This window comes from Hyperolius riggenbachi, chromosome 7 (assembly GCF_040937935.1).
Source record: "Hyperolius riggenbachi isolate aHypRig1 chromosome 7, aHypRig1.pri, whole genome shotgun sequence".
NCBI classification, from domain to species: domain Eukaryota; kingdom Metazoa; phylum Chordata; class Amphibia; order Anura; family Hyperoliidae; genus Hyperolius; species Hyperolius riggenbachi.
In genome coordinates, this window is record NC_090652.1 from 95,568,509 (window position 1) to 95,593,362 (window position 24,854).

Genomic DNA, 24,854 nt, shown 5'->3' on the forward strand with positions numbered 1-24,854 from the left:
GAAGGGGTTAAAGGAAACCAGAGATGAACAACAAGAAAGACCTCCTCCGCATGTGCAGTAGACCTCAACTGACGCGATTGGACCAGTTACCGGCAGGGCTGTGGAGTCGGAGTCGTGCAATTTTGGGTGCCTGGAGTCGGAGTCGGGAAAAAATGCCCCGACTCCTAATGAATTTGTAACTGTAATTAAAATAGAAAATATGATAAAATGTTCTATTTCTCAGATAATAGTCATTAAAAATAATGTATATATATACAGTAATAGCTGTGCTTAGTCCACAAAAATGATATAAACCAATCAAAATTAGTTACTTGTGCTGCTTCAATAAAGCAGTCCCCGTATTTTTAAGGTCAGATATACATATCTGATTGTGACTGTATATATGATGTGTACACAGGAATCTCATATATACTAAATAACATCTATGCTGTAAGAATAAAGCCTGATGTGTAGCTGTGTCACTAATAGAGATGGTCAACGAGATGGAAATAATTCTGCATTGATGCTGATTTATGCAAATGTATGCACTCCCTTTGCTGATGAAATCAAATAATGTGATAGGTTATTAAAATTTGGTTTGGTGACTACAAATTAAAGGGTAACTGAGACGGATGAAAAGTAAAGTTTTATACATACCTGGGGCTTCCTCCAGCCCCCTTCAGGCTAATCAGTCCCTCGCTGTCCTCCACCACCCGGATCTTCTGCTATGAGTCCTGGTAATTCAGCCAGTCAGCGCTGTCCGGCCACATGCCGCTCCCACAGCCAGGAACATGCTGCACAGGTGTAGTATGCTCCTGGCGGCGGAGGGTGTGCATGCGCACTACGCCTGACTGGCTCAAGTACCTGGACTCATAGCAGAAGATCCAGGTGGTGGAGGAGGACAACGAGGGACTGATTATCCTGAAGGGGGCTGGAGGAAGCCCCAGGTATGTATAAAACTTTAATTTTATCTGTCTCAGGTTTACTTTGTTACTCAGTAGTACTATACTCTACATATGCACTCCCCACAGAGCTGCAGGGAATCCACTGAGAATGCTGTGCACATTGAACACAGAGGTGTTGTCTGTTTACAATCTCCTCATTCCCCTGCAGAGTACCTGCACATCATTCTTACATGTACCCACACTTACATTGCCTAGGGCCTGATAGATGTTCTTTGTTCCGGTTTGTACCTTTTACAAGTACTCTTACTAAGGACTAGTTTTAGTCTAAAGGGAATAAATATAGTAGTCTACATATCCTTCTCACTTCAGTTGTCTTGTAAAATTCCTAAGCGTTGGCAGTTAAGAGACGAATTTCATGTTACATACTTTTAATCAACAAAATTGTAATATGCAAATTAGAGGAGTCAGAGTTGTGGAGTCGGAGTCGGTGGAATCCTAAACTGAGGAGTCGGAGGATTTTTGGACCGACTCCACAGCCCTGGTTACCGGGGCTGATTGCGGAGGAACAGCAGACCGCGGGAGGACGGCAAGGGATTCACATGTGCTTATGGGGCTGGAGGAAGCCCCAGGTGAGTATCAAATCTTTCTTGTTGTACATCTCTGATACACTTTAAAAAGAAATATGGCAGCTTCCATATTCCTCTAGCTTCAGTTGTCCTTTATGCAATTCATCAGAAAAGCATTTCAGTCGCTGAACCCCAGCAACTACTCATACACCATCGTCACAAAGAATCACATTTCCCAATAGAGTTTTAAAAACAACTATGCACTGATTTTTGCTCAATTTGATTAGTTTATTGAATAGATCTATAGTATAATCTATTGTCACCCCTGTGCAGAATAAACCTAGCTAATGCCTGGTACACACAATGAGATTTTCTGCCACATCTATTATTTCCAACATGTCCAATCTGATTTCTGATCGATTTTCCAAAGAAGTGAATGGAAAATCGATCGGATATCAGATCAGACATGTTGGAAATCTGCCAGGCATTAGGTTTTCTTTCTAACTGGACCCAAGATGTACACATTTCTTCCTCAATCTACAGCTCTCTGTAAATTTACTTGACAATTATAATGCAAAGCTAAACACGGATTGCACAATCAAATATATGTCTATGTACTTTTAAAGCCATTTACGCACTAACAATGTTTACCACCTTAACCTCCTGAGCGGTATGGACGAGCTCAGCTCATACATTACCGCCGGAGGGTGCTGCTCAGGCCCTGCTGGGCCGATTTTCTCCAAATAAAAAAAGGTGCACACGCAGCCGGCACTTGCTACCTGATCGCCGCCGCTTTGCGGCGATCCGCCGTGAGCAGCGGCGAAAGAGGGTCCCCCCAGCTGCCCGAGCCCTGCGCAGCCGGACCAATCAGTTCCGGCCAGCGCTAAGGGCTGGATCGGAGCCAGCTGACGTCAGGACGTCGGATGGCGTCCATGACGTCACTCCGCTCGTCGCCATGGCGACGAGGAAAGCGAAACAAGGAAGGCCGCTCATAGCTGCCTTCCTTGTTACTTCCGGCAATCAGAAGTACGCGTCAGGAGCGCCCTCTAGTGGGCTTTCAGATTTTTTTTATTAAAAAATAAATAAATAAAATAAACCTCCAGCAGCCGCCCTGGCGATCTTAATAGAACGCCAGGGAGGGTTAAAGGGAACCTAAACAGAGAGATATGGATTTTTTTCTTTTAAACAATACCAGTTGCCTGGCAGTCCTGCAGTTCTCTTTGGCTGCAGTAGTAGCAAAATTACACACCTGAAACAAGCATGCAGCTAATCCAGTATGGCTTCAGTCAGAGCACCTGATCTGCATGCTTGTTCAGGGGCTGTGGTTAAAAGTATTATGCTGGGCATACACGGAGTTTCTTTTCCTTATCAATCGAGCTGCTGATGGCTCGATTGATATCCGACAGGTCCGATGACCTGCCGGATAGATTCCTCGCCGGCGGACAATAGCAGGGAATCGAGCGGCTGATGAGGGACGAGCGGGAATCGATCCGCGCGCTCGAGCGGGTATGCGCCGGCATCGAGCCAGCGGCTCGATCCGGCGTATAGTTGCACCCGTGTATGCCCAGCATTAGAGATACAGGATCAGCAGGAGAGTCAGGCAACCGGTATTATTTAAAAAAAAAAAAAATTCATATCCTCAGTTTAGGTTCCCTTTAGGGCCCTTTTCCACTAGCAATCGCTAGCGTTCGCCGAATCGCGGTAGTGGAAATGACCTACCGCGATTCCCATGTTAAAAAGCAAACCGTAGCGATTGTAAAATCGCTAGCGGTTTGCGTTTTTGCGATTCAGCCAGCGCAAACGCGCTAGTGGAAAAGGGCCCTTAAGGTGACTCTCTCTGCTATAGCAGAGTGATGTGCCTGTTGCTATGGAAGAGGGAGGTGGGACTATGCGCCAAACACAACAGAGCGGCCTGTGGGGGGAGGAATAAAGAGGGGGAACAAACTGTTGGCCATTGCCATTTAAAGATCTGGCACTTGTCAAAAACCATGAAAACCGTAGTATTAAGGTGAAAATCTGAGCATCAAGCTGCAAGTATCACCAGGTGTTGCTACAACAATGTATGAAAAGGAAAGCCAAGACAGTTTAAAGAGTCTGAAGCCAAATTAAAAATGGCTTTTAAGCTTATATTCAGCAGGGGCATGTTTGCACCTGCTAAAACGCCGCTATCCCACGGCAGAACGAAGGGTCTTTACCCCCCAAATCCCCCCTGCAAAATCCACAACCAACTTGGTCGTGGATTTTGCTGCCCCTGTGCGCTTCCGTGTGAGGCAGGGCTATGAGCTGCAGCCCTGCCTCACATGCGTCTGTCAGCGGCAGATCTCCGCCTCTCCCCCGCCCCTCTCAGCGAAGGCAATCATTGCACAAGCGCTTTGGCACTTAAAAAAAAGGGCGAAAACACCCTAGGTGTGAACAAGCCCTCAAAGTGAACCTAAACTGAGAATATAGATGTTTTCTTTTTAAATAATACAGGTTGCCTGACTCTCCTGCTGATCCTGTGTCTCTAAGGGTGCATACACACATCAGACCATAGTCTTTGGAAAGTGAAAGATCACAGACCAATCTTACCCCATTCCATGTAGTATGAGAGCCATACCTACACAGTCTATTCTATGGAGCTGAACTCCCCATCAGAAAAAAATCTTTGCAAGATGCTGCACACACAGACGCTGTACAGACACAAAAGATCAGTATCTGCAAAAGATCTGTTCCTCCCAAAAATCCATTCCTGCAAATTGCAATGATAGTCTATGAGATCTGCAGATCATCATACACACATGATTTAACTGACATTCATCTGCAGATCAAGCAATCATCTGCAGATCTGAAAATCCATCCTGGTGGATCTGATCTGCAGATGAATGTCAGTTAAATCATGTGTGTATGATGATCTGCAGATCTCATAGACTATCATTGCAATTTGCAGGAATGGATTTTTGGCAGGAACAGATCTTTTGCAGATACTGATCTTTTGTGTCTGTACAGCATCTGTGTGTGCAGCATCTTGCAAAGATTTTTTTTCTGATGTGGAGTTCAGCTCCATAGAAAAGACTGTGTAGAGTATGGCTCTCATACTACATGAAGGGTGGTAAGATTGGTCTGTGATCTTTCATTTTCAAAAGACTATGGTCTGATGTGTGTATGTGGCCTAAGGGTGCATACACACATCAGACTATAGTCTTTGGAAACTGAAAGATCACAGACCAATCTTACCACCCTTCATGTAGTATGAGAGCCATACTCTACACAGTCTTTTCTATGGAGCTGAACTCCACATCAGAAAAAAAATCTTTGCAAGAGGCTGCACACACAGATGCTGTACAGACACAAAAGATCAGTATCTGCAAAAGATCTGTTCCTGCCAAAAATCCATTCCTGCAAATTGCAATGATAGTCTATGAGATCTGCAGATCATCATACACACATGATTTAACTGACATTCATCTGCAGATCAAGCAATCATCCGCAGATCTGATCTGCAGATGAATGTCAGTTAAATCATGTGTGTATGATGATCTGCAGATCTCATAGACTATCATTGCAATTTGCAGGAACGGATCTTTGGCAGGAACAGATCTTTTGTGTCTGTACAGCATCTGTGTGTGCAGCATCTTGCAAAGATTTTTTTCTGATGTGGAGTTGAGCTCCATAGAAAAGACTGTGTAGAGTATGGCTCTCATACTACATGAAGGGTGGTGAGATTGGTCTGTGATCTTTCATTTTCCAAAGACTATAGTCTGATGTGTGTATGAGCCTTAATACTTTTAGCCTCAGCGCCTGAACAAGCATGCAGATCAGGTGCTCTGACTGAAGTCAGACTGTATTAGCTGCATGCTTGTTCAGGGGTTGTGGCTAAAAGTATTAGAGACACAGGATTAGCAGGAGTCAGGCAACTGGTATTTTTTTAAAAAGAAAAATACATATCCTCAGTTTAGGTTCAGTTTAAGTTTCTCCACGGATGACCAGGATTATTAGGGAGCCTTGCTAAAGGCTCCACAGTTGTATGTACTGATGTGAGCTGGGATGTAGTTCAAATGCTCAAATCCTACATCAAAGAAAACAGCCTAACCAGTATGATATCCAGCCACCCTTGATCAACTCTAATCACCAAATACTTAAACAACTGAGGCCAACATGAACTGCTGCAGAGACTACTAACCAATCGATCATGACAGAGGATGCCTGTGCAGAACTGCTTTCATATCACAACATAAGCATTGCACACGCCACCAGGTAGATGTTATTTAAAATTAGCGTTTAGCAAAATGTTTTCCAAATAAACAATCTTCACTTCTGCAGGAAAAGGAATCACTTGCAGGAAAATCAAATCCTTTTCTAGAATCTACTTAGAAGTAATAAAAGCTCTGGTTTGCAAACAAATCTGATAACGGGATAGTGATGAAACATTCAAAGGGCAGCATTTCTCTGTGTGAGAGCTGAATAAAGGGCAGCAGTGTTAAGGCATGTACACACGTCCTGATTTTTCCGACCAACTTGTCATCTGACTTGTCATATGAACAAGTTGGATGTGTGTATGCGCAGTCGAGCGACTGATAACAGCCAGTTTGCCTGATCCGCTTGGTGGATCAGTTGGACAACCTGTCATTCACATGACTTTCAGGTCCATGTGTACAAACGACCAGTGGTCATTTGACCAACTAATAAGTCAATGCTAGTTGGCCAAAATCAGACAAGTTGTTTGAACGACTGATCCAAATGACAATCAGGCATAAAGTTGGATGTGTGTACGCACCTTTAGTGTAGCGATCTATGCGGCTCAAACTTCCAATCTAGAATTTGGAAGATTCCAAGTAAGTTATATTTATGAATAGTAGTACAGATAAAAAGTTTTGATAAAAAACAAACAAACAAACAAAAACAAAAAACACAGGTTACTTCAGCCATGTTCTGAAATTCTCATTACACCTAGTTGAATGGGGTGTCCATCCTTCACCTTTGTACTAGGACTGGACTGTGGCCCTGCAATCCAGTTCTGCATGTTCTAGCTCTCACGGGGTAAAATTAGGCCCACCTCAATTATGCTGGCCAAGCATGGGATTAGGGTTGCCGCGATATACCGGTATTACGCTATATCACGGTTTCAATGTGCATGGTAATCATAACATGCACATTTGCAAAATACCGTTTTTTCCCTGCTGCCTTTCGCCACTTCCGCATCGCATTTCCCTGTCTACCTCCATGAAACGCAAGCTCCTGAAGCTATTTCCTGGTTGCGGGAGGCTTGCTGATGCACTGCGCAGGTGCCGGATGGGCGCATCCTATGATGACGCACCTGGAACAGAGACTGCTCCCCCATCAGCTGGAGCGCACACGCAGCAGAAGAGCGAGAGCAGTGATTGGCTCAGTAACGGGGCTCTTGTCCCGCACAATCAAGAGACAGCCTTTGAAGTCGGCCTCTTCGGTATTGCGCGCTGAATGTTCTCTGATCTACCTCTGCCATTCTTCGTTATCCTGCTGCCACTCAATGCCTGGTCCAAGCTCTACAAACAGGACTGGTAAGCTGGGCACATTTTAGGCAGTATTACGTCGCCGGCACCCTTTCCTTTCCACCTATGACTGCCTACCTATGCTCCGGTCACCTACTACTGCCTACACCCTATCCCTGGCTACCTATACTGCGGCCACCTACTACTTGCTACACCTATCCCTGGCTACCTATGCTACGGCCACCTACTACTGCCTACACCCTATCCCTGGCTACCTATGCTACGGCCACCTACTACTGCCTACACCCTATCCCTGGCTACCTATGCTACGGCCACCTACTACTGGCTACACCCATGTCTTACGCCACCAGGACTTTTGCAGGAGCAGGGTGAGCCATTTTACAGTTCTAGAGGGAGTAGGGAACCCCACACTGGGATGGACGGGCACATTATTTAATGTAAGGGGGGTCCCGGGTCTAAATAATTGTATAATACCGTGGAATTTCATACCGTTGCAACCCTACATGGGATATTATAATCAACCATATGTTTGTCCTGAAATGAATGCACCCCCATGAAAAGGTTATCTGCACAAGCAGTTATATCAAATGTATCCATGGAATTAAGTTTCCCATCTTGTTGGAAATCACAGGTAGAGCATAAATTAAAACCACAACAGTGATGGCTCATTGCTGACACGAGGTCCATTTCCCATGGGTCATATAGTGGCCACCACAAAATCTTTCCCCCAAAAACTGGTGCACCCACCATCCATGAACCCCCCCCTCCTACATAGTGGTACAGCACATAGCTGTGGCTCATTTATAGATTACTTCCTCCAGCATCAGGCCCTCCTCTTCAGTGCAGCTTCCCACGGTCCCTCACATCAATCCTTCTCACACATCTTGAAATGCTACACGACGCACAAGATAAATCTGGAGAAGCATGATAATGGGAGGTTGCAGTGCTGCGAAATATATATTAATTCCCCACCTATTGTTGATGGTAATGACCAACCAAACACCACTCTTGACTGTCAGTAAATGACAGATTGAGTCAGATGGGCAGGTGGACATAAACACCTCCTAGAGACACATACATGCATGTATGCCAACTTTGAAAGCAATGCAGAGCTGTATGGTCAGGTGGCAGGGGAGTGTCCAGATTTCTACACTAAAGGTGCGTACACACGCACGACAGCAGCCAACGACGGGTCCGTTGGCACCTCCCGCTGGGCGGGTTTTCAGCAGACTGTAGTGCATGTGTACGCACTGTTGGCGGACTGATAAGGCTGTTCATGAACGATCCGTCCGCAACCTTATCAGTCCGCTGACAGTACACACACACACACACACACACACACACACACACACACACACACACACACACACACACACACACACACACACACACACACACACACACACACACACACACACTACAGTCTGCTGAAAACCGCCAAGTGGGAGGTGCCAACGAACCCGTCGTTGGCTGCTGTCGTGCGTCTACGCACCTTAAGAATTACAGGTGAACCCCATCAAGTACTGGAGATTCTCTCTACAGCGTTATTTATAAAAAGAAGAACTAGAAGAAGGCAGGTACAGCAGTATACAATGTAGCTTTAGGCCTTGTTCACAATAGGCAATGCGTATCCTAGGTGCCATGCATTGCACTGCTGATCCCATTCATTACAGTGAATAGGATCAGCAATGCGCTTTGGCAAAAATGCATGCAGCAGTGCAATAGTGGATTGCACTTCTGCACAGTGCACATGGTCTGAAAATCAGAAGTGCTCTATGTACTTCTAATGTTCTTGCTGATCGCACACTATACGCACTGCTGAAATACGCACGGTAGCGTGCATAGTGTGAACAAGGCCTTATGCTGGGGATACATGGTACGACCCGGCGGCTCGATTAGCCGCTGGATCGACTCCCGCTCGTCCCTGCGGGCGCTTCCATATCTTCCGCTCGACTCCCCGCTATTGTCCGCCCGCGGGGATCGAGCGGGGTCATCGGACCTGTCGGAAATTATCAATCGAGCCATCAGCGGCTCGATTGATAAGGGGAAAAGTACCGTGTATCCCCAGCATTATGCCTAGTACACACCATACAATTTTCTGTTAGATTTTTTGTAATTAGATTATTTTCTGTTAAGTACTGGTAGAGACTGGTCATTATCTCTGGTGCATTGTCTTCTGATCATCTCCTGCTGAGTAGAACAATACTTAACCACCCTGGCGTTCTGATTAAAATCGCCAGGGTGGCTGCGGGAGGGTTTTTTTTAAATAAAAAAAAACTATTTCATGCAGCCAACTGAAAGTTGGCTGCATGAAAGCCCACTAGAGGGCGCTCCGGAGGCGTTCTTCCGATCGTCTCCGGCGGCCAGAAGTAACACGGAAGGCCGCAATTTCGCTTACCTCGTCGCCATGGCAACGAGCGGAGTGACGTCATGGACGTCAGCTGACGTCAGCCGCCTCCGATCCAGCCCTTAGCGCTGGCCGGAACTGTTTGTTCCGGCTACGCTGGGCTCGGGCGGCTGGGGGAACCCTCTTTCGCCGCTGCACGCGGCGGATCGCCGCGCTGCAGCGGCGATCAGGCAGCACACGCGGCTGGCAAAGTGCCGGCTGCATGTGCTGCTTTTTATTTGGTGAAAATCGGCCCAGTAGGGCCTGAGCAGCAGCCTCTGGCGGTGTTGGACGAGCTGAGCTCGTCCAGACCGCTCAGCTGGTTAAAGAGAAACCGAGGCGGAGTTCTTACATCGCAATCCCCATACAGAGGCTGGGTCTGCCTATAAAACCCAGCCTGTTGCTATATATAGCTTCCCCCAAAGCCCCCCCTGCGTGCAGGGCTGTGGAGTCGGAGAGTCGGGCAATTTTGGGTGCCCGGAGTCTGAGTCGGGAAAAAATGCACCGACTCCGACTCCTAATGAATTTGTAACTGTAATTAAAATAGAAAATATGAGTAAATGTTCTATTTCTCAGATAATAATCATAAATAATTTATACATACAGTAATAGCTGTGCTTAGTCCACAAAAATGAAATAAACGAATCAAAATTAGTTACTTGTGCTGCTTCAATAAAGCAGTCCCCGTATTTTTAAGGTCAGATATACACATCTGATTGTGGCTGTATATATGATGTGTACACAGGAATCTCTTATATATACTAAATAACATCTATGCTGTAAGAATAAAGCCTGATGTGTAGCTGTGTCACTAATAGAGATGGTCAATGAGATGGAAATAATTCTGCACTGATGCCAATTTATGCTGATGAAATCAAATAATTTGATATGTTGTTAAAATTTGGTTTGGTGACTACAAATTAAAGGGTACCTGAGACGGATGAAAAGTAAAGTTTTATACATACCTGGGGCTTCCTCCAGCCCCCTTCAGACCAATCAGTCCCTTGCTGTCCTCCTCCACCACCTGGATCTTCTTCTGTGAGTCCTGGTAATTCAGCCAGTCAGTGCTGTCCGGCCGCATGCCGCTCCCACAGCCAGGAACATTCTGCACCTGCACAATAGTGCTGCACTGGTGTGGTATGCTCCTGGCGGCGGAGTGTGTGCATGCGCACTACGCCCGACTGGCTCAAGTACCTGGACTCATAGCAGAAGATCCAGGTGGTGGAGGAGGACAACGAGGGACTGATTATCCTGAAGGCAGCTGGAGGAAGCCCCAGGTATGTATAAAAAAAAACAAAAACAAAAAACAAAAACAAAAAAAAAACAAAAAAAAACTTTAATTTCATCTGTCTCAGGTTTACTTTGTTACACAGTAGTACTATACTCTACATATGCACTCCCCACAGAGCTGCAGGGAATCCACTGAGAATGCTGTGCACATTGAACAGAGAGGTGTTGTCTGTCACCCATAAACCTGGTTCAGATTGTGCATGAAAAATGTGTAATAGAGGAAGAATCTCCTCATTCCCCTGCAGATTATTCTTACATGTACCCACACTTACATTGCCTAGGGCCTGATAGATGTTCTTTGTTCCGGTTTGTACCTTTTACAAGTACTCTTACCAAGGACTAGTTTTAGTCTAAAGGGAATAAATATAGTAGTCTACATATCCTTCTCACTTCAGTTGTCTTGTAAAATTCCTAAGCGTTGGCAGTCAAGAGACGAATTTCATGTTACATACTTTTAATCAACAAAATTGTAATATGCAAATTAGAGGAGTCGGAGTCGAGGAGTCGGAGGAATCCTAAACTGAGGAGTCGGAGGATTTTTGGACCTACTCCACAGCCCTGCCTGCGTGCTGCGAGACCCCCTGTGTTTACCAGACTAATGTCAGTCTCCGCTCTGGCCCGCCTCCTGAATCACTTCGGTCCCCGCCTGCGTCCCTTCCCTCCAATCAGCGGCGAGGGAAGGGACGTGGGCGGGGACGGGAGCGATTCAGGAGGCAGGGGAGCGGAGAGACTGGCATTAGTGAGGTGAACACAGCGCGCTGCGATACGCTGCATCGACAGCGCGGCTGTGATTAATGGTGTCTCACAGCGTGCAGGGGGGGGGGGGGCTTTGGAGGAAGCTACATAGCAACAGAGGCTGGGCTCTACAGGTAGACCCAGCCTCTGTATGGGGATTGCGATGTAAGAACCCCGCCTCGGGTTCTCTTTAATTGCTAGGCCAGTAGATGGTTAGATAGATAATTTCCAACATGTTGGAAATTAGCTGGCAGGTAAATCGTACATAAAATTATATGGTGTGTAATAGGCATTACCCTCAAAACTGGTGCAAAGGCAGGGCAGGTATGCACATAAAGAATTTTGATTGGCTGCTCTGAGCAACTGCAAGATCTGCTCCAAATTACCTTAGACTGGTCTTAAGAAAAGTTCCCAACTGGGTCAAGTTTAAGGCTTAAGCGAAGGAATGGACATTTTTCTTGTGCGTTCTCTGTTCCACGTTGATCTCCATTTTTTTGAAATCGCAGCCTTTCACACTTGTCACACTGCAGTGCAATGCAGTGTGCAGTAAGCAAACCACACTTCTGTGCAGTCCGCGATAATCCCAGGAAGGCGGATAAATTTGACCCATGTAGCATACCAGGACGCACATCTGCCCCGGGCTACAGCCGGACCATAGGCTCCCACTGGCCGCACAGGGTTCAGCACAAATGGTAACAAACTGTGTGTGTGTGTGTGTGTGTTTTAAATTTCTGTACAGTCAGCAACAATCTCGGACAGGTGGACAAGTTCCTCACATAGCCTATGGAGGAATTGTATCTGCTCTGGGGTTCCAGCCAGACCACAGCAAAACAGAGGCATGGACAATAAACTACCCGCTTCTGCTGGGCTGATCATGGTTCAGCTGCTGCAGCTACCGTTATGAACTGACTGCTGCAAACATATTGACTCAATATAGCCCAGGACAACTTCAGAGGTCTTGTGGAGTCCAGGCCTCAACAAGTCAAAAGGTAAAGCTGAGCTACAAAATCAAAAATGTTCAGATTTTTTTTTTCTATACAAAAATAGAACTACAGGCAGCAATACAAACATATCTTTACGTAGTACTAATTACAAGGGCAATCATTCATGTCCAATACTTATTCAACTTTGGCTGTACATTGAGACTGCATGAAAACACAAAACGTGCATGTTGCTTAGCTACGGAGCTGCATAGCGTTAGAAACACACTTGCTTATTGCATATGCAACAAATACGACAACTAATGCTGAGAAAACGTGTAGTACAGAAGCACCACGGAGAGAAATAGAATGAATGGAGCCAGCAGTGAGTCGCAGCTCAGGAAGCCGCCATCTTAGCCGCACGGGATAGACTAGACGACGCTGCGGCCTACAGACGGCCAAGTCTGCCCGTAGCCCCAATATTCGCTATCGTCAAGAAATACTAGGCTATAACAGGCGCCCGGGGTGCAGCCAGCACGAAGCGCCGTGCCGTGGAGAGCACAGCGGTGTTAGCTACCCGGATGGAGGCGGATTGTGCAGGAAACACTTACATGTTGTCGGGCTTCCTCCTTCTATTTCTCTTCAGCTCGGATAAGCTGTCGCGCTCACTATGACGCAAAGCCGCCATCCTGCCGCCTAGAAAGGCTTGGGTCGCCCTGCTAGTGACGTCGCTCAGTTGGGGCGTGGTTTCAAAAACTTTGAAAGACTTTAAAAAGACAGAGGATCTCACTGTAGTCGGTTGGCTGCAGTGTATTCATGCAGTAAGGGTTAATGGCTGTGAGGCCCCACCTACTGTGAAAGTGACGTCTTGACGTAGTCACGGGTTTCTTGTTCCTGTGTAAACAAACAAAGGCGGTGGGATGGCTGTAGAGGGCAGGACAGCTGTCTGTACCGATTTATGTTACATGTATGAGGAGTTCTGCGGTTCTGCTTTCTCTATGCTGGAGCCATCAGCATTATAACAGTTTACATTACATTAGTCTTTGCCATATCCGTTGCTGTTGGTGAAGGGTGATACATACTTGGTTGCCAGATGTCACTGGGTTCCTCGGACAATTCCTAGATGGTAAGGCCCAATTCCTGTTTTTTACTTATTATAGTTTTGAATGGTGTGAAGAAAGGTTTACAAACTTTTGGTAGTGGAGTTTATTGTCCACATTGAGGATATTTTCCCTCACTTCCTGTCCCTATTACATCTGTGCCTTTTAAAGGTACTCAGCATTTATGTACTCAAATATATAAGGGGGTGACAAGTATTGACGGGAGATGTAGGTACTTTGAAGGACTACATCTCTCGGCATGCATTGTGGCGGACGGAAACATGTGCAACAATACCACCACTGCTTTAAACGGGCACCTGCTTTGTAACGTTCCTAATTGGCTGTTTACATTTATGTACATCAATAGTTATGATTACAGATAGCTTTTAGGTAGCTTCAGATTTTTTTTTGCTGCCACTGTAACCTTCTATAACATGTTTACTTGGATATGTTTGTATTTAACTGCTACAAATAATTTAAGCTTACTGTTCATATCAAAAATGTATGTATGAAACATCTTTTTCTATTGCTACCTAATAAAAAAGTTTTTGAAACTAAACTGGCACCTGCTGGTCTGGCTGGAGAAGACGGCAAATACAGACAGGTAGGGAACAGTCCTCCAAACTAAGTGCGCTTAGAACTCTGGCTATTAACTCCTTTGGCACTGTATTGACCCGAGGAAGTGGGCTTAGACCCACGAAACACGTTGCCTGTGTTAATAAATTTTATTGACATATGTGACTGCTGTTATTGAGGTAAGCCACCTCCCCTTTTCTAGATTGTAGTGTTTTTAACTAAGTTTTATATACTTCTGGGCGCCTCTTTCTCCTATTAACCTAAGTTATGCTTGTCACTGACTCCTGTGGCCAAAACTACTTATGAACCCCTCTTAGGGGGATATTTGTTATGTATTTTAGTAAATCAACACTTAGATCCCTTTAACATGACAACTAGTAGCCTGGGGATAGCAAATGAGGAAAGACGTATAGATCTGTCTGCAAATTGTATCTTTATTGTTTTCCTTGGTGCCCATTAATGTCACACATTATAAGGTTTTTCTGTGCTGAATAAAATTTGAAAACCGTATTTAATGGAGAAAAGAGGTGAAGGTCGGCACTGCAATCTTAAGTATTTATTAGTAGATATAAAAAGCAACAAGCAATAAACTATTGTTGTGAGCATAGGTGGTTCAAACAAGTTGAGATACACATACCGGTCCTAGTAAACAGGCAGTGGTTGGGTGCAGGGCACTGTTAGCTGTCCCACACCCACCTACCCACCCATATGGAATGGTTCAAAACAAAACATATCCATGTGTTAGAATGGCCCAGTCAAAGTCCAGATCTAAATCCAATCGAGAATCTGTGGCAAGATCTGAAAACTGCTGTTCACAAATGCTGCCCATCTAATTTGACTGAGCTGGAGCTGTTTTGCAAAGAAGAATGGGCAAGGATTTCAGTCTCTAGATGTGAAAAGCTGGTAGAGACATACTCTAAAAGACTGGCAGCTGTAATTTCAGCAAAAGGTGGTTCTACAAAGTATTGACTCAGGGGGCCGAATAATTACACACACCTCACTTTGCAGTTATTTTTTTTTAATTGTTTGGAATCATGTATAATTTGCGTTCTACTTCTCACATGTACACCACTTTGTATTGGTCTTTCACGTGGAATTCCAATAAAATTGATTCATGTTTGTGGCAGTATTATGACAACAAGTTGAACACTTTAAAGGGGGGCAAATACTTTTGCAAACCACTGAATGTATATAGATAGATAGATAGATAGATAGATAGATAGATAGATAGATAGATAGATAGATAGATAGATAGATAGATATCTAGATAGATATCTAGATAGATAGATAGATAAGTATGCTTGTTTGCGTAATATTGGGGAGGATGATTCAGGAGTAGCAATGCTGCAGCAGGATGTGCTCCTTAGCAACCAAGGGGCAGACTGCTGTAACGAGAAAGGGAATAGGAGTGCAGCTAAGGCTAGACAGGTACTGGTGGTAGGGGATTCAATTATTAGGCGCACAGATAGGGTAATCTGTCGAAGAAACCGTGAATGCCGTACAGTCTGTTGCCTCCCGGGTGCTCGGGTTCGGCATGTAGCGGAAAGAATTGACAGATTATTGGGTGGGGCTGGGGAAGACCCAGCTGTCATGGTACACATTGGCACCAATGACAAAGTTAGTGGGAGATGGAAGGTCCTCAAAAATGATTTTCAGGTACTTGGAGATAAACTTAAAGCAAGGACCTCCAAGGTGGTGTTCTCTGAAATACTGCCAGTGCCACGCGCTACATCTGAGAGACAGAGGGAGCTTAGGGAGTTAAATAAGTGGCTGAGAAATTGGTGTAGGAAGGAAGGGTTTGGGTTCCTGGAGAACTGGGCAGACTTTGCAGTCGGCTACAGGTTCTACAGCAGGGATGGGCTGCACCTTAATGGGGAGGGTGCAGCTGCATTGGGGGAGAAGATGACTAAACGGTTGGAGGAGATTTTAAACTAGGATCTGGGGGGAGGCGGGAGGATAAAGTCTCAATATGTAGACAAGATAAGGTAAAAAGGCAGTGGGAGCCTAACATTATGGGGGGTGGAGAGGGGGGTGGGGACAGTGTAAAGATTAAGGAGGTTGGTAAAACTTCAAGTAGCCCATTTCGTGTAAACAAAATTGGTAAATGTGTTGGTAAAAATATAAAGTGCATGGTAACCAATGCTCGGAGCCTTGCAAATAAAATAGACGAACTAGAGCTCATTCTGAATGACAAAGGCTATGACATTGTGGGAATAACCGAGACATGGATGGATGAAAGCCATGACTGGATAGCTAATTTAAAAGGATACAATGTGTTTAGGAGGGATAGAACAGGGAAAAAAGGTGGAGGGGTTTGTCTCTTTGTTAAGAATTCTTTTACAGCTGTCCTCAACAATGAGATGGAGGAAGATTGCGAAGATGTGGAGTCCGTTTGGGTAAATATTCATGGTGGAAATAAAAGTTGCCAATTGCTTATTGGGGTATGCTACAGACCACCTCTTATTAATGAAGCTGCAGAACTGCGATTACTACAGCAGATTGAAAAAGCTGCAAGTAAAAACGAGGTCATAATTATGGGCGACTTCAACTTTCCAGACATTGACTGGGGTATTGAGGCTACCCATTCTGGTAAAAGCAGCAGATTTCTGGCAGCACTACAGGACAATTACTTGACTCAAATGGTAACGGAACCAACTAGGGGGAATGCGTTACTGGATCTGATCATTTCTAATAGACCAGATAATGTATCAAATGTGCAGGTTCAAGAACATTTGGGAAATAGTGATCACAACATGATAACGTTTGATCTGGTGACTGATAGGCCACGGGGCAGCGGGACCACTAAAACTATGAATTTTAGAAAAGCAAAGTTCAATCAAATTAGGCAGGCACTAAGTTTGGTGAACTGGGATAATGTACTACAAGGGGACGACACTGAAGGGAAATGGCAAGCTTTTAAACGTATTCTCAATCAATATTGTAGTATGTATATCCCATATGGAAACAAAATGTCTAGGAATAAAAAAAGGCCTCTATGGATGAATAGAAAGGTTAGGGATAAAATGAAGAGGAAAAAGAATGCCTATAAGGTCCTAAAACAGGAGGGGACTGAGGCTGCACTAAGCAATTATAAGGAGTGCAATAAAAATTGTAAAAAAGAAATTAGGCTGGCAAAGATCGAAGCTGAAAATCAAATCGCTAGGGATATCAAATCTAACCCAAAAAAGTTTTACAAGTACATCAACTCTAAAAAAAGAAAGGTTGACTGTATAGGAATCCTAAAGGATGAGGGTGGGAACTCAATGGTGGATGACCAAGGTAAGGCAGAGTTATTAAATGCTTTCTTTGCTTCTGTCTTCACAAAGGAAACAGCACTGTTGCAAATTACAGAGGCAGAAGAGTCTCAATCTTCTAACTGTAATATTAAATACTTAACGCAGGAAGAAGTAAAGGCAAGACTAAATAAATTAAAAATAGACAAGGCACCTGGCCCGGATGGCATGCATCCTCGGGTCCTAAGAGAATTAAGTTCAGTTATAGCTAAGCCCCTTTATCTTATCTTTTGTGACTCTCTTGCAACTAGCAGAGTCCCAGTGGATTGGCGTACAGCCCACGTTTTCCCATTATTTAAGAAGGGCAAAAAATCTGATCCAGGAAATTATAGACCTGTAAGCTTAACATCAGTTGTATGCAAACTATTTGAGGGGTTACTAAGAGATACTATACATGACTTCATAGTAGAAAATAATCTTATTTCTCAGCATCAACATGGGTTTACTAAAGACAGGTCCTGTTTGACTAACATGCTCAGCTTTTATGAGGTAGTGAATGCTAATATGGATATTGGGAATGCTGTAGATGTGATATACTTGGACTTTGCAAAGGCCTTCGACACTGTTCCCCACAGAAGTCTGGTGCAAAAGTTGAGGATGCAAGGACTGGGGAAGAGTTTGTGTGCATGGATAGGGAACTGGCTAATGGACAGAAAACAAAGAGTTGTGGTCAATGGATCGTACTCAAAATGGGAGACTGTTAGCAGTGGGGTCCCACAGGGGTCTGTACTGGGTCCAGTGCTCTTCAATTTATTTATTAATGACCTAGTAGATGCAGTAGTGAGCAATGTTGCTATTTTTGCAGATGATACAAAATTGTGCAGAATCATCAACTCTCAGGAAGATAGTGTCATATTGCAACAGGATCTGGATAGGATGGCTATATGGGCACATACATGGCAGATGAAATTCAATGTTGACAAATGTAAAGTCATGCATTTTGGTCGTACCAATGGTCTAGCACCATACAAAATAAATGGGATACAGTTGGGAACATCAAACTTGGAGAAGGACTTAGGAGTACTCATCGACAACAAGTTAAATAATCGTACTCAATGCCAAGCCGCTGCAGCTAAAGCGAACAAAATTTTGGGATGCATTAAAAGGGAAATAAAAACTCGAGATGCTAGCATAATATTGCCCCTGTTTAACTCTCTAGTAAGGCCACATCTGGAATATGGAATTCAGTTCTGGGCACCACATTACAAAAAAGATATTGCAGTTTTAGAGCAGGTGCAGAGACGAGCTACAAAATTGATACGTGGGATGGAAGGTCTCGCTTACCAAGAAAGGTTAGATAAACTGGGTTTATTTAGTCTAGAGAAAAGACGCCTTAGAGGAGATCTAATTAACATGTATAAATACATTAGAGGGCAATATAATAGCTTGGCGGATGAGCTTTTTGTCCCTAGGCCTTCTCAAAGGACTAGAGGACATGAGCTGCGCATGGAGGAAAAACGTTTTAGTCATTTATTTAGGAAAGGGTTGTTTACAGTAAGAGTGGTTAAGATGTGGAATGCATTGCCACAGGAAGTCGTTATGGCAAACTCTATACCTGCATTTAAAGGGGGCTTAGATGCTTTCCTTGCGTTGAAAGACATCCATGGCTACAATTACTAGGTTATGCCTAATGATGTTGATCCAGGGATTTTATCTGATTGCCATCTGGAGTCAGGAAGGAATTTTTCCCATTTGGGGCTAATTGGACCATGCCTGGTGGGGGTTTTTTCGCCTTCCTCTGGATCAACAGGGGTATGTGGGGGACGGGCTGGAGTTGTACTTTGTACTGGTTGAACTCGATGGACGTATGTCTTTTTTCAACCAAAATAACTATGTAACTATGTGTAGAGAGAGAGAGCGAGACATAGACACTCTCTCTCACACTCACATTTTCTCTCTCTCTCTCCCTCTCTTTTCTTCCCCCTCTCTTTCCTCCTCCCTTCTCTCCCTCTCTCCCCTCTCTCTCTCCCCTCTCTCTTTTTCTCCTCTCTCTCTCATTAAAAAAATATGTACAGTACATGTATTGATCTGATATTTGGCAAATTTTAACCAGTATTTATCAGTAAAATTAAACACTTCAGTGTGTGTGTGTGTTAGTGTTCCTCATATTATTATTGTGTATTTATATAGCGCAGACATCTGCAGCGATTTACAGATTGTATATTTATGTCACTAATTAATTATCATTCCTTGCTTTCTGAACATATTTTTCCATGTATTCCTTAAACAGGATTCATTTCTTTCAAAACACTGCACAACGTCATAACTCTTGAGAATAATGGGTCGGCTTGACGATCAAGCCAAGCACAGGATCATCGTGCTGAGGAAAGCTGGATTAAGTTTCCGTAAGATTAAAAAGGTCCTGGAACTAGACAACATCAAGGTGACACCCCAAGCTATCTACCTCTTCCTGAAGCGCAAGAAGATTGAACCAGAGAAGTCAGCCGGTGCCTCTCAAAGCCCTACAGCTAAAGGACAATCCTGGGAACAGGCCCAGCTCTGGAACTTGCTACAGGAAAATGGTAGCCAAAGTAAGGGAAGTAATCCTCAGGGACCTAAGGACAGACAGGCAGTGAGCGATGTAAGACAGGAGGACAAAGAAACTGGAATCAAAATTGTCAGTGTGACATCTCTTTCCAAAGTAAACCAGTCACTTGCCCCACCGACCAGCACATTGAGGAGTATTCCACAAGGCCAAACTGCGCAGGAGACAGGTGAGTGGCTTTGGAAAATTCTGATCGTTGACTGGCAAAATCTTGCATTGGGTTTACATATGTTAATAAGTAATAATATGTAGTGCCTAAATGCAAACAGCACCTTCAGCCTGGGTCTGCCAATCAGAGTGCACCTGTCATTTTTAACAGCAGTTTAAAAGGGAAGATATGAGTGGCTATAAGAAAAAGTAAAAAGAAAAAATAATAGAAAATGTGTGCTTGTTGAGCACTGCGCTGGGCAAGGATTTCAAATAGTGGGGCAGAATGTTTAGAACCCAGTGCAAAGGAGGCCAGGCAGACGGTGAAGAAGTGACAGGTAGGCACAGGACGGTATTGAAAAAATTGAAGAGAGTGGCAGGGTTCTTGATAAGTTAAACCAGATAGTACAAGTTTATTAATTCAGATAATTTAAATATACACAATTGCTTGATTGCATGCAAAAATCAGCAGAATCTAAAACTAGCTAAAATTCTTGCTGGAGCCAGAACACCTCTTGTATATGCTCAACATACCTCTAACTAACTAAGCTATGCCGGCATTACACACACCAGTACCTTGCATACTGACACACGGGCCCAGACAGACATGAAAATCATAGATCTAATGGATAGAATGCTGTAAGCTCCCCATAGAGGGCATAGGATCCGCCTGCACAGCAGCGATAAAGTATGGGTTAATGCAAGCCACAAGAAGTGATATTGGTTAGTAAGCAGTTCCAGAAGTTGCGCAACAGTAATCTGTAGCAATCTCACCACCTCCGCTGCTTTAATCTTCTCGTGGGTACCCACATCATTGTGCTCGGCATGGCTTGTCCGGAAGGTCCTGCACCAGGGTATTCGCTATATGCGGTGGATAGGTCACAGTCCGTGGCTGGCCTGGCTTCTTCCGCCAGCAATGCTTCCAGCAATGGTGTCAGTCGGGCTAGCACGTGGGACGCCGTGTAGAAGCGCTCCCACCGTCAGTGCTTGGCATGGGATGCGTCACCAGGGTGTAAAGGCTCCGCCCATCGACGCGTTTCCCGCCCCTCTAGTGGGCGATTCGTCAGGATGTAAGCTAGGCGTATCCACCATTTCCTTTTATGTGTCAGCAGAGTCAGCCTCCTCAATCACAGGTTACCACCTCCCTCCTCTTAGTCCTCGGAGAAGAGGCGGGTCACTCCACGCATACACCAGATGCAATCTGCGGTGGCAGTGACAACACAACGGAGAGGGTCACAGGCAACATACCAAAAACTGACAGAAGATCCCTTTCCACAAGTGAAACACAAAGTAAACGATCTACTGGATGAGGCACGCTACACGGGGGTACTGGATCAAATGGAGTGGGAATATTTAAGAGTGGAAGAATATACTGAACCCACCTTATATTTTATACCCAAAATCCATAAACAAGTACACCCCCCCCCCCCCAGGACGCCCGATAGTGTCTGGGAATGGTGGACCAACTGAGCGATTGGGCCAATATGTGGATGTTAGGTTGAAGCCTATTGTCATGTCACTCCCCTCCTTTGTCCTTGATACGGGTGATGTCCTGCGAGTTTTGAAGGACTTTAGGGTTCCGGCTGGGTCCCTCCTGGTGAGTATTGATGTGGAATCATTATATACGTCTATTCCCCACCAGGAGGGACTAAAAGCCTTGGAATTCTATACATATGAGCACTATCCATGTGCATATGCCCATAACGCATTCCTTGTAGAAGCAATGCACCTGATCCTGGGTAATAATTGTTTTTCATTCTCGGGTCAGTACTACAAACAGATACGGGGCACTTCAATGGGGGCGGCATGCGCTCCTATGTATGCGTGCCTCCATCTGGGCCTATGGGAACGACAAGTGGTCTACCAGGACCCTGACTTTGCGGATGGAGTCGCACTATGGGTGCGCTATATAGATGATGTGCTCTTAGTATGGAGAAAGGGAATTGCCGACCTGGATCGTTTTGTGAGAGGCATCAACAGCTCCGAGAAGAATATAAGACTGACGTACAATTTTAGTGACGAAAGTCTATCTTTCTTGGACCTAATGCTCTCAATCCAAGGGGAAAAAATCAGTACATCGTCTTTCCGTAAACCGACGGCAGGAAATAGCATTCTCCATGCTACGAGCCACCATCCCGACCATCTAAAAAGAGGCATCCCATATGGACAGTTTGTCAGGTTGCGCAGAAATTGTTCATCTGATGATGACTTTAGGAAGGAATCCCGGGAAATGTACAGTAGATTCCGCGAGCGAGGATATCCACATAAAATCCTGCGAAGAGCTCTGAAAAGAGCTTGGGGAAGGGAGAGAGAAGAGCTACTTGACAGAGGAAAATCTGGGAAAGCAAGGACAAATCCCTGTGACAATGGGGGCACAAGAGGACATGCTGGTAGGGTTAGACTGATCACCACGTATGGGGCCCACTGGGAAAAACTGCATAAAATGTTGGACCGCCATTGGCACATACTAACAGGGTCATCTGAAATTGCAGAATTAATAGACCCCCTTCCTAACATAACGGCTAGAAGATCTACAAATTTAAAGGACATGTTGGTGAACAGTGAATACAAAAAGAGTCCAGCCCCAGCTACGTGGCTAAATAAAACCCCTATCAAGGGAATGTATAGATGCGGTGGATGCAAGGCATGTCCCTATGTACATAAGACCAAGACCTTTTGGGACAGTGGGGGAAGTGTCGAATATAAAATAGAGTCATTTATTAACTGCGACACAGAAAATACTATATACATGGTCATCTGCCCCTGTGGTCTTATGTACATAGGGATGACTGAAAGAGCACTCAAGACTAGAATCCTGGAACACCTGGGAAACATTGTTAATAAAAATATGGACACCACCCTTGGTAGACACTATGCAGACTACCACAACTCAAGTTTGCGGGGGACGTCTTTTAAGGGTATCTATAGATTACACATGTCAAAACGGAGGAGGGGGGATCAAACAAATGAATTGCTCTGTAAAGAAAGCATGTGGATTTTTCGTTTACAAACACTACAACCGTATGGGTTAAATAGTGATTTTGATTTAAAACCTTTTCTGAGAAAGCAGACATATACCTAGAGTTGGTTGATACCTAGCTATCATTAGGTGCATGGATGTAATAGAATGCCTGCGGTCTACTGTCTTTATGTTATCCACATCTGTGAAGATTGGTTGCAGCCCGCCCCCCCCCCCCCTCCTCTCCCCCCCATGTCCACTGTGGATATCCCGATTTCAACTCCCTGTGACATGCCCTCTTTAAGAACAGATGTTCGTAACCATGCCCTAGCTTTAAGTTGAAAAGATATGACAGTCAGTCATCCTATATCATAGCCAATATCCTTTGAGACTGTATCTCTATATCCAAGTGCTACGCCTGGGACTTTTGAAAGTGCGATTAACCATCATCCCCACCTCCAGCTGTCACTTTTGCTGTGACCCTCTCCGTTGTGTTGTCACTGCCACCGCAGATTGCATCTGGTGTATGCGTGGAGTGACCCGCCTCTTCTCCGAGGACTAAGAGGAGGGAGGTGGTAACCTGTGATTGAGGAGGCTGACTCTGCTGACACATAAAAGGAAATGGTGGATACGCCTAGCTTACATCCTGACGAATCGCCCACTAGAGGGGCGGGAAACGCGTCGATGGGCGGAGCCTTTACACCCTGGTGACGCATCCCATGCCAAGCACTGACGGTGGGAGCGCTTCTACACGGCGTCCCACGTGCTAGCCCGACTGACACCATTGCTGGAAGCATTGCTGGCGGAAGAAGCCAGGCCAGCCACGGACTGTGACCTATCCACCGCATATAGCGAATACCCTGGTGCAGGACCTTCCGGACAAGCCATGCCGAGCACAATGATGTGGGTACCCACGAGAAGATTAAAGCAGCGGAGGTGGTGAGATTGCTACAGATTACTGTTGCGCAACTTCTGGAACTGCTTACTAACCAATATCACTTCTTGTGGCTTGCATTAACCCATACTTTATCGCTGCCGTGCAGGCGGATCCTATGCCCTCGGAGAAGAGGCGGGTCACTCCACGCATACACCAGATGCAATCTGCGGTGGCAGTGACAACACAACGGAGAGGGTCACAGCAAAAGTGACAGCTGGAGGTGGGGATGATGGTTAATCGCACTTTCAAAAGTCCCAGGCGTAGCACTTGGATATAGAGATACAGTCTCAAAGGATATTGGCTATGATATAGGATGACTGACTGTCATATCTTTTCAACTTAAAGCTAGGGCATGGTTACGAACATCTGTTCTTAAAGAGGGCATGTCACAGGGAGTTGTAATCGGGATATCCACAGTGGACATGGGGGGGAGAGGAGGGGGGGGGGCGGGCTGCAACCAATCTTCACAGATGTGGATAACATAAAGACAGTAGACCGCAGGCATTCTATTACATCCATGCACCTAATGATAGCTAGGTATCAACCAACTCTAGGTATATGTCTGCTTTCTCAGAAAAGGTTTTAAATCAAAATCACTATTTAACCCATACGGTTGTAGTGTTTGTAAACGAAAAATCCACATGCTTTCTTTACAGAGCAATTCATTTGTTTGATCCCCCCTCCTCCGTTTTGACATGTGTAATCTATAGATACCCTTAAAAGACGTCCCCCGCAAACTTGAGTTGTGGTAGTCTGCATAGTGTCTACCAAGGGTGGTGTCCATATTTTTATTAACAATGTTTCCCAGGTGTTCCAGGATTCTAGTCTTGAGTGCTCTTTCAGTCATCCCTATGTACATAAGACCACAGGGGCAGATGACCATGTATATAGTATTTTCTGTGTCGCAGTTAATAAATGACTCTATTTTATATTCGACACTTCCCCCACTGTCCCAAAAGGCCTTGGTCTTATGTACATAGGGACATGCCTTGCATCCACCGCATCTATACATTCCCTTGATAGGGGTTTTATTTAGCCACGTAGCTGG

The 24,854-nt window shown here is 44.9% G+C and overlaps 2 protein-coding genes across 9 annotated transcripts in view; one reads left to right on the forward strand and one right to left on the reverse strand.

Annotated features, from left to right (window-relative positions):
- RNPS1 (RNA binding protein with serine rich domain 1) overlaps positions 1-13,039 on the reverse strand; it is a 39,808-nt gene extending 26,769 nt beyond the window's left edge. Inside the window, exon 1 of one of the 2 annotated variants that reach the window (XM_068244400.1) lies at positions 12,861-13,039. In XM_068244400.1, coding sequence (XP_068100501.1) covers positions 12,861-12,937 — 77 coding nt within the window. In that variant the 5' untranslated portion in view covers positions 12,938-13,039. The remainder of the gene's footprint in view (positions 1-12,860) is intronic. The other variant, XM_068244401.1, reaches the window with a different exon arrangement.
- The window catches only part of LOC137524479 (uncharacterized), a 128,483-nt gene continuing 116,555 nt past the window's right edge, over positions 12,927-24,854 (forward strand). For 2 of the 7 annotated variants that reach the window (XM_068244396.1, XM_068244397.1), the window contains exons 1-2: positions 12,930-13,375; positions 19,449-19,932. In XM_068244396.1, the coding sequence (XP_068100497.1) occupies positions 19,497-19,932 (436 nt within the window). In that variant the 5' untranslated portion in view covers positions 12,930-13,375; positions 19,449-19,496. Of the gene's footprint in view, positions 13,376-19,448; positions 19,933-24,854 lie in introns of all 7 variants that reach the window. The other 5 variants (XM_068244395.1, XM_068244398.1, XM_068244399.1 and 2 more) reach the window with 5 other exon arrangements.